This window comes from Cibotium barometz, chromosome 1 (assembly GCF_041138505.1).
Source record: "Cibotium barometz isolate CiBa-2024 chromosome 1, ASM4113850v1, whole genome shotgun sequence".
Lineage (NCBI taxonomy): Eukaryota > Viridiplantae > Streptophyta > Polypodiopsida > Cyatheales > Cibotiaceae > Cibotium > Cibotium barometz.
In genome coordinates, this window is record NC_141046.1 from 23751194 (window position 1) to 23762095 (window position 10902).

General features: G+C 38.9%; 1 protein-coding gene and 1 pseudogene across 1 annotated transcript; one reads left to right on the forward strand and one right to left on the reverse strand.

Moving 5' to 3' along the window:
- Positions 1-312: 312 nt before the first annotated feature.
- Positions 313-582, reverse strand: LOC147641758 (small ribosomal subunit protein eS28-like; annotated as a pseudogene).
- Positions 583-4810: 4228 nt separating this feature from the next.
- On the forward strand, positions 4811-6287 carry LOC147641759 (uncharacterized). Its single transcript, XM_086799190.1, has 2 exons — positions 4811-5791; positions 5897-6287. The coding sequence occupies exons 1-2, from the start codon at positions 4940-4942 to the stop codon at positions 5903-5905; spliced, it is 861 nt and encodes a 286-aa protein (XP_086655316.1). The 5' UTR covers positions 4811-4939; the 3' UTR covers positions 5906-6287.
- Positions 6288-10902: the final 4615 nt, after the last annotated feature.

A 10902-nucleotide genomic window follows, 5' to 3' on the forward strand; every position in this document is an offset into this window, starting at 1 on the left:
GAGGCCGCGATGGCTTCAAAAAAACAATATGGCTAGCGTGGCCTCCCCTAGCCATATTTATTTTCTTCCTTATTTGCACATTGTAGGCCAACCATTCATTTTTTTGAACCTAGCAAAATATCTCTAGCTCGAGCATGGCCATTTTGTTTTTGTCTTTGCTAAAACAAAAGTTTGCAACTACAATTCAATCTCACAAAGTATCCCGTATCCATCCATGTATCGCATAACATGGCAATTCACATGTGTCAATTAACTCACTCCCACAAACAAAGTATAAATCCCACAAAAACTATGCAAATTTGCCACAAGACATCAAAGCCTCCTAGCCTCCCTTTCTGAATTGAGCAAAGTGAGAATATCACCTTCTCAGAATGAAAACAATTAGAAAGAAACCTTGTTATTGTCCCATGCAAGAAAACTGAAACAAAGACAATGCATACCTTCTCGAACTAGACCTTTCACATTTCTCATAATTAGACAGTTTTAATCATACAGAAACTTGACCCTAACTTGGGTCACTTGCCCTGTTAATCCAGTTCGTCCAACCTTCACCACTATTGCCAGCTTCACAAGCGCATCCATTTCTTGAAGCTCTCGATTTTGATTCCCGACATATGCACGATTTGCCACTAGCAAGCTGCTAGTGGCAAGCAAGAAAGAAGAGGGCATGGCCATTATAATTTATATCTATGTGATGATGATGATGATGATGCTTATGGTGGGTGATGACCATGGCTTCAGAAAAAAAATGTCTGTGAGGCCATGCCAGTGTGGCCTCCCTTGGCCGTATTGTTTTTAAGCCTTATTTGCACATTGTAGGCCAACCATTTTTTTTAACTCCTAGAAAAATGTATCCTAGCCTTGAACTAGCCTTGAACCATGTAACATACCATCTCCGTGAGAGATCTATTCTTCCTCTCAGCCACATCATTTTGTTGAGGTGTATAAGGTGTTGTGTATTTATGTTTTATGCCTCTTTCAACCATATATACATGAAACTCCTTTGACATATACTCCCTGGGTGCCAACTTTACATGTGTAGACACATTTTCAACCATAGAAACAAAATTTCCAAAGCATGTAAAAACCTCTTAGTTGGTCTTCAACGTATACATCTAGGTGTCCCTAAAGTAGTCAATAAAAGTCACAAAGTAGAGATATCCCCCAATTGATGGTGTCCTCATGGGACCACATATATCACTATGTATAAGTTATAATTTTTTGACAGAGCTGATTGATCCATCTTTTAAGAATGATTTCCCATTGCATCTTTGCCCAAATCCTCAAATACACGTTTGATAGAGGCCTTAAGATTTGGCAACTCTAACACTATCTCTTGCCTTTTAAGGTACAACAAACTTCCAAAATCCAAGTGACCAAAGGGGCACATGCCATAGCTCCACATCACTCATAGGAGATAGTCAATAAATTGAGTGATTGAAACCAAGCAACCCCAAAAATCGATCGAAAACCGTTGGAATTTCACTTCATAGAGCTAGCACGAATATTGCTCAACCTTATAAATATTGAGATTCTTTATCCACTTCATTGCCCTTAGTATTATCTTATTAGCATTAGAGCCATCATGCCCGCTCAAGGATTAACAAAATTACTTAATATACATATATTATGACATATTGAAACCTCACTGCCATGCATGTGGTCATCACAAATATTCACAATTCTCCAATAAATCCAAACTAAAATTCACTACAAACTATTGTAACACCACCATAGGGCATAGTAAAAAAGAAAATGATTGTTTTCAAAATTATACAACTCATGATCAATAAGCAATTGTAATCACATATAATCCTCTTCACACTCATCATCTATAAAGCCACTCTTTTTTTGATATCGGTCTCACTTCCATGCATTATATCTCCTATCCATGGCCATTTCTTTAGACATGGATTCTGCATAGATTGGGAGGTAGCTACGTTTCCAAAAAGATTCTAATTTGCAAGCCATACTTTAAGCAACTAAATGACATACAAGTAAGCACCAAGACAATAGTTAAGTAACTAATGACATACAAAATGTGTAGCCCCCAAGGGCACTACCAAGGGCACTACCAATACTCAAAATGTAAATAAACACACAAACTGAAATAGAATATGTCCATAAACATAGTGTCCACAAAGTGCATGTAGCGAAGATGTATCTCACTAGTCAAAAGGGCTCATAACTAACCTCTTCTTGTAGTCTTCGTCCCCCTCATCTACTTGCCTATCCTTAGCTGTTGCCCTCTTGCTAGCTGTAGCCTACACAAGAGGGACAACCAAGGCATCCACTATAGAGGCATCTGAGTCAAAGGAGAAAAACGGCCTCCCAGAGGCCTAGCAAGCTCTCACAACAAGGAGAATCGTCCCACACCCCATCTCTAGTATAAGACCACCTTCCACACATAACAACTCTAGGATGTAGGAAACAAAACTAGTAGAGTGCTCCAAGCTGCCCCACGAATAGGCTATGATGATGATGATGATGGATGGGAAACACCTTGGAACATGGCCACGCTTGGACAAACTTTGAGAGAGAATTCTTGCACGAGAATCAACGGCAACCACGAGGAAGAAGTTAGTTGACTTGACACATACAATTATTGAAGAGGCAGGTATATAATCACTTGAAATGAATCGGGAAGAGAGAAGTGTGAGATGAAAAAGAGGTCTAGTGAATCCACGTGTTATTCTAGACAATGATAGTCACATGCCAAAGTATGTAACGGCCACCACAACACAGATAAATAAAAGAGATGGGCAAAAAAATTTTGAGGGATGGATGATGACAATGTTATTTGCAATGAGTACAAGGTGCATGAAGCAAATTGGGCTATAAGAAGAAAAGAATCACATAGTGTGGTGACATGCTTTAGTTTCATATCGTGAACAAGATCGAATTGTGGAGCTCTAGTGAGTGAATTGGGAAAGAGTGCCACAAAAGGTGTGCCAGCTCCATGCTTTAGAGGTAGGAGGTAGCACCCAAATGGGATTTGTGAACAATTTGTTTGGTAACTCTGTCTCGCACACTTGGAATGTTAATCGATCAATACTTGGTATTCCCAGTGATGCACACTTGGAATGTTAATCGATCAATACTTGGTATTCCCTGTGATGCACCTAGGGTATGAAAGCTTGCAGAAGGGACCTCTATAATAAAGGAAGAGCATGCAACGATGTTGGCTTGCTAGATTTGTCTTGAGTAATGCAAGTGTAGGTTCATTGGAGCCACCAAGCCAGAGAGCTTGTAACACAACATCACCCAGCAATGTATGACCTGCACAAGAAGGGATGGAAAATTGTTAAGATGGTAATCAAAACTTAACAAAGATTTTATGAAAGGATTTAGAGATCTAAAGAATTGCAAGGTGAGGTTGTTAGGGAGAATATTGTGATACCCAATGAGGTGCATGTCTTTCACTTGTGCATTACAGGATCGATAAAGAAGGGATTGACAATTGCCAAGCTCCCTCGATATTGTTATGCTATGGTTTGTCAATACTTTCATTGAAAGAGGGAATACTAAGAATTAAGTTGAACCATTGTAACAAATGTTTAAGCAAATTAAGATATGTTTGGTGCATAGATTTCATAGCTTTAATAGTGCTACCTTCTTACACAGACTCCCATGTTTTTTGTAAAAAAATAAAAGTAAAAATATTATATATTTTTTAAAATTAAATTATAAAATATTAGTATAATAACATTCAATTTTGTATTTATAGGGTTATCAAAGGCACATGTAGAGAAAGAGTTGGTCGGTTCAAAAATTACATTTTCAAAACAGGAGTCGCTTGGTTTTGTCTCTTGCTTGGTCTTTGGTTTTCCTCCACTCATAGCATGTGTGGCAATAATTGAACAAGCATTTGACCACCAAATCTCAATTACAAAAGTCACTAAGAACCTTGCTTTCAAAATAAATGTGATTATACTCATACCTTAAATGCTCAGGGAAGAGAGGAGGGGTCACTTTTTATATATGTAACATAGCACCTAAGCATGGAGGGGGATTTTTTAAAATTTGGAGACTTACATTTCATATACATGCAAGAGGCGATTAACCAAATAGTTTTTTTAATGCAATTAATTGTATGGGTGTAGATGGCTTAAATGGGTCTCACTTAGATAGTTTTTGGGTCTCTTTGGTGTGGATAGATGTGGGCTCATGGTGATTAGGGTAAGGGTTGAGTGGGAACACCCTAACCCTACCTTTTTTGTATTAATACTTGCTATGAATGGAATAGGACATACATGGTTTTGGTTCATTTCAATCTCTCTTGTTCTAGTGCTTAGGTTAATTAGTATCTCATTAGTCTCTTAATCTTCATTAGTGTTTCTCATGTTTTGACATTAAAGCTTGTGTGTATCCTTGATTAGCATCGTATTAGTAGTTTTTATCTTTATTAGATATGTTATCTACAGCTAAAATGGAGAAATCGTGGTGCGGTGAGACCCCCAAACCCCCTTCCCAACGCGCCCTTGGATCTCCCTCCATTTTTGCCCTTTTCACCTCCTTCCTCCTCTTCCTGATTTGTTTTGTGTTTTTAACACAATTCCATCTTCTACCCCAAGCCCATCCCCATTGAAAATTCAAGTGTGCCAATCTGAAAATAAATGCCTCTTGAAACACAAATTCAACTTGGTGCGGTGGCATAAAAAGTTTGATGCCAACAAGTAAGGAAACGTTTAAATTGATCTCATGATTTAAAAAAATAATAATTTAAAAAAAAATAAACACAAGTTTTTGGTCAATCCCTTTAAGCCACGATAGAAAAACTCCATAAAAATCGTATATTCCAAATATCTACCTAAGGTACCCTCAAGATTTCGATAAAACCCTAAAGCCATCCTTAACCCCTGAGGCCTGTACAGAGAAATGCGAAAGAACAGTCGTCTACCACTCTAATCTAGGGGAGTTACAAGGGAGCCCTGTCGCCATGGAAGCTGTATCGCAAGGCCTTCCCTTAGCCAAGATAACAGCAGGATTATGCACACCGTCACGGGGAGAATTCCAGGTAATGAGGCGGGTTATTGTGCAGGCTCCTCATCATAGGGATGGTAGATCTGTGCTAGTCATTCGGATGGGCCTGCATCCCGATTGGAGGCAGGTGGATAACAAGATCAGGCGCATGGAGTACAGGATTGCAGATTTCCGCATCATGAGCAACGACCTGCGCATTCAACGGACCAAAATCGACTCAGACGACCCGGAGATCAACAAGGCGAAGCTCATGGAGCATATCAAGAAGAGAGAAGAGGAAGTGCTCGCAGAGAGAGAGGCCATACAGAAGGAGATGGAGCACCTCACTGTGTACTTCCACAAAGGAGCTGAGGTTGAATACAAGGGCCTCAGAAGGTTTTTTCTGAGCTACCTTTACCACACCACCAGAAACGCCTTTGAGCATCTCCCTGCAAGTGAGTTTGACAGAATCCTCCTAGAAAGCCCTGGAGGTGTCTCCTATGAATTGCCAGAAAGGGGTACTGTTGTTTTCACCCCTCAGCTGTGCAGGAAAGTGGCCATTGGGCAAAAAATATCTATTTCTGGCACTGGGCTGGACACCTCCCCTTTGGCCATAGCCCTAGCCATATTGCAAGCAGGCACCCAGAAGCATTGTGATAGCCCTTCTTGCAAAAGGGAGGAGTGTGTCATCCTTAAAGAGGAATATGAGCAGCTCTTTGAGGCCTTCTTCAAGCGTAAAATCCGATCCCTCGTCAACCAGAAATCCAGAGGTGAGATGTCTGTGGAGTACGATACCATCTTGAAAATCCGCAGAAGTACAGCAGTCACGGTAAGTGCTTATCTAACCCATGATTATAGCTCCCATTTAATGAAAACCTTACAATGAACACCTTTGCATTGGTGGGTTAGCTAATGGCACACTTCATTACGGCAGGTCGGCTAGCGGCCTAGGAGCGTCTCTTGGACTGCAGAATCAAAGAGAGATTCAAGGTGGTTCTTGCAAGAACTCCCTGTTCTCTATAGCCTTTGCTGGAGAGGAAACATATATGATGATCTGGATAGGCCATCATGTGATGGATTTGTCACAATATAGACATTGGCTTGTCATGAAGGGGATGTGAGGGGATAAGACCCCCTCGTGTAGTGTCGATGCTGTGTATTTACAATCTTGCTTTGTACAAGTGAAATGTATTATGAGATAGTACAGGGTAAGATCCCTATTGGGAGGTCAGGATCCAAGCCTTCATTTTCAGTATGTCTTACCTTTGGCACTCTTTGCTACAAAAAGCTGCATTTAAGGGTGAGTTTGTGGTATTTTTGAGACACTATCTGGCATCCTCAGTATTATAGTAGTGATCCATGCCCGCCCTTATCTTCTTCGTGTATGTGTTATGTAAGCTTTGTTTTTTTTTCAATCTAGAGTTATTGGCTCGTGTAGTACTTCGAACAGAAATTGGTGGGTCTTCATGTTGGTATAAGTTATCACACACTTTCATATGGAGGTTAGGCAGAATAATATTCTCTATAAGCTGGATGCTCACCTTGCCTCAAGCTGTGCAAGCTCTGTGACCCTTGGTAAATGAGGTAGCGGGTGCCTGCTAGTGCAACCATAGTTTGGTGACAAGTGGAAGTCTCGGTGTAACCAGTTGGCAGTGGCTGAAACGTTAGCATGCACATGGTTAGCTTAATGACTCTACAAGTGCAGGAGAAGATGCATAGCTTGGATGATGCAGTTATTGTATTCGATTTGAATTAGAACTTGCTGCTGTTGTTGATCTGAGAGCAAAACTGCTGTAATTTTAATGTCCGCTGGCATTTAGCTCAAGAGTTTACTGTACGTACTGCAGACGAACTGAGCGTTGCTGTAAATGCCTTGATGAACCCATTTGTTGACAAGTCAGCCTTGATGAACCCATCTGCAATTCAGAGTAGTTATGGCAAGAATGTGCCAACAGCACAAGTCTGTATTTTCAGGTCTACAATGCAATCTAGCTGAGCTGCATGTCACTTATAGTTACTGAAAGCTGACTGTGTGACTGTAAATCTCTGCTTTTTCTGACGACAGGCTCTTGCCAGATGCAAGGGAGGCAGCCATAAATATGACACAGTAAAGCTTGCTCTTCATGTCTGTCAAAGGACAATGCTAATTTAACATTCTGTATTTGTTAAGCAGTCAACAGCGAGCTATCTTTCACATCATGCGGTGTATTTGGTGTCTGGATGGGGCGTAAGATTGCTGTGCTGTAATACACTTTTGAGGCATGTTGGGTGCTTGTTAAGGGACACTAGATGATCTTTGCTAATAGAACCAGCTGTATTGTGCTTCCGTTTGTAGACCCATTTACATCCAATTATCTGTTTATCCGTAGGCAAGGCACTAAATCCTATGTCTCATTAGCATCTAAAGTAGCCATCTTTTCATCCATGGCATCTTGTGTCCAAGTGTCCTCTCAAAACATGTGGACTTTACCTCTTATGTAGCTTTGACATAATGATGGGCTGTATACTCATCAAAACTCAATCTATCCATTGAATATCTGACTCTTTAGACTTGCATATGCTTGGATCATTGCTAGGTGTTTTCAACACTACTTTTGACTCTTGGTACACTAGTTGGGATTCCAAACTCCTCATCAAGGTTATGTTCAGAGCCACTCTCTCCATCACCGAAAGAGTGGCTTGTTAAAACGTTAGGTACGATAAAAGATACATTCTGTCTCAATTTGCCTAACTAAGATCGTGCAGTAGATCTGTTGCTAGACAACTCTCTTGGTCCTCGAAGTGCATGTGATTGGTGCTCAGCATTTAGGCACTTGTTTGATTCTTTGCTTGAGTCTTAATAGAGATCTTCATTGGTGTATACCAACTACTTATTCATCAAACATAACATCCTTGCTCACTCACCATCTCATGCATAGTGGGTTGTAACATCTATAATCAACTTGCTCAAGGGAATATTCAATGAATATGTATTTTTGTCTTGGAATCCAACTTACTTCTTATATGTATGTAAGTAATGTATCCAAACACTTTTAAGTCAAATTTAGTTTTTTGTTAAACTTTTGTTTAGATTTCATCTCATGCATAGTGGGTTATAACATCTATAATCAACCTGCTCAAGGGAATATTCAATGAATATGTATTTCTATGTCTTGGGATCTAACTTACTTCTTATCGCATCTGTTACATGTATGTAAGTAATGTATCCAAACACTTTTAAGTCAAATTTGGTTTTCTGTTAAACTTTTGTTTAGACTTCAAGTCATGAATTGCTCTAATGGGCGTTTTGTTCATGATATAGACCGTAGTTTGCTATTGCTATAATCCAAAAATAATGAGGCATCTCTTTCTCATTGTCAATGTATGAGCAACTAATGAAATATAAATGTTTTTTCTTTCTGCAATTTCATTTTGTTGCGAGGTGTATCTACTTGTAAACTATCTCTTTATTTCATTGATTGTTAAATAGTCAATTCATTAGAGAAATATTCTCTTCCACCATTTGACCTTAAGCATATTATGTGGATGCATTTGTCTTTCTCTACCATAGCTTTAAAGCTTTGAAAGTGAGTACATACCTCACTTTTCTTTTTCATAAAATCAACTCATACTTTCGTAGTGTAGTCATCAATGAAGGATACATAATAATGACATCCTTCGATTAGTGTTGTTTTTGTTGGTTTTCAAACATCAAAATGCACCACATTTAAAGGTCTTTAGCTTACATTTTTACTACGCAAAAATGTATATTTAGCTTGCTTGCCGAATTGGCATTCCATCCACTTTGAACTTTGGTAAACCTATAACAATACTTTGGGCCTTGATATTCTTTAGCTGATAAATATTGACATGTCCAATGCGCTTATGTCAAAATATCAATGTCTACAATCACGCGTGTATCATGTGTAAACATTTCTGCCTTGAGTTTAGGCATGCTTAAGTTCAATGTAAACATTATGCAAACTCTATTTTCCTTTTGCAACCAAGTGACAATCGTTTATGAAACCCTCCACAGAGGATTAAACCTCACTTGCAAGCCTTGATATGAAGACCGCTTTGTTTACTTATGGGACAAGTGTTATTTTCGATATCGAAATGTGGCACAAGCAGATAGGGCATGCAAATGTGGAAAGGTTGAAAACTATGCAAGGTAAAGGGTATAGTGGCAGGCTTTGCCTAGGTTTAGAATGAATGGCACTCATGTGGTGTATGTGGGGCTTGCCAGTTTAGTAAGAAAGCAAGGCACCCTTTCCCAAGTCAAGGGAATGTGAGCAAAAGACCACTTGTAAATTCTAAAATATGCAAATATTTATCCCACTACTTAGGTTGAGATGAGACGTACGATCTAAGCAAATCAACTATTATCTTATTTGTTACTTCAGTTCACCCATTAGATTCATGATGAAAAGCAGTAGAGAAATCAAGTTTTGTTCCAAGATTATCAAACAATGTAGCCTTGAAATCACTATAAAACTTTCTATCTCTATGTGAAACAATAATCTTTGTTAAACCATGATGAACAAACACTTGTTTAATGAATATATGTGCAGCTTGATATATCGTCAAAGTCTTTTTGCAAGCAATAAAGTAAGTGTTTTGATTACAATAAAGTTTGTGATAGCAAGTGCCTAATACTTTGTTGATCAGTTTTAATGCTAAACTCAGAACCCATAAGATAATGTTTCCAAATCTTTAATGTGTGAATAATGACAATTAATTCTTTATCATAAGTACTATATTTAATTTCAGATGGTTTCAATTTTCTACTTTGAAAAGCAATAATATAGGGTGATTATCTTGCATAAGCACAGTACCAATGTAAGGATGGGAAAAAGAAAGGAAGAAAGATTACACTCATAATGGAGTACCACATGCACTCATGATGGAGTATCATATGCACTCAAGGGAGTACCACCATAGCCATAGAAGCATGGAGCTCCAAGAAGTATGATTTCATTTGTAAAAGTGTGTTGTGAAATATGATTTCATTAGTAAAAGTGTATTGTGACCTTAGTTACAATATTCACTTATATACTTGCCCACCATTTCACACTCACTAATGTTGGGCCTCCTACTTGACTGGCCATAACCATGCCCATGAGCCTCTCCTTATGTACAAACTCAAGTCCCTTTCATTACAAACCATACCCACCCAAAGGTTTCGTCCTCGAAACCATGTATGGAGTAATGTCTCGGCTATATGAATCCTTCTTGACTTCTCACATGAATGTGTGAGTACATTTGTTGCAATTCCAAAATGCCTTACACAAGAAAACTCCACATAGAGCTGTCCACTTATTTGATGTACATATGGACTTCTCTTTATGATATCCATAAGCCCACAGAGTCTTGTTGAACTTGATTGATGAGTAGTGAAGTATACCAATGACCATGGCTGTCCATATAGTAAATTTACAGCAATGGCATCCTTCATATCATCATCCAAATCCATGCAAATAGCTGTCCAAAAACACCAATAGCTGTACACTTTATGCACTTTGATTCATTGCTTGTAGAAGCTCCGGATGGTCTTTCATGAAGCCTTCGGACTGCCAAGAAGCTTCTTCATTAGGCAAGCCTCTCCACTTTAGAAGGTACTCAAAAATAGACCTATTTAGAAGGTGTCTTTCCCTCATTCCAATCACCTTCTCCGCCATATATTGAATCATTCCCTCTTCATCCATTAGAGGCAATTCATTAATTACTTCCAATGGAGGGCCCACATACTTCTTCAAATGTGACACATGAAATTCATTGTGGATCCTTATGGTAGAAGGTAACAACAATTGATAGGCTACTTCACCAATCCTTCTCAACACCTTGTATGGTCCATAAAAGCGATGAGCAAGCTTTGTATTGGTGTCTCCCTTCAAAGAAGCATACCTTGAATTAGGGATTCTTAAGAACACATAATCCCCTTCCTTGAACTCCACATGCTTC

Excerpts from the sequence above, each read along its gene's own strand:
- LOC147641759 (XM_086799190.1), top strand. The coding sequence starts at position 4,940 with ATGGAAGCTGTATCGCAAGGCCTTCCCTTAGCCAAGATAACAGCAGGA.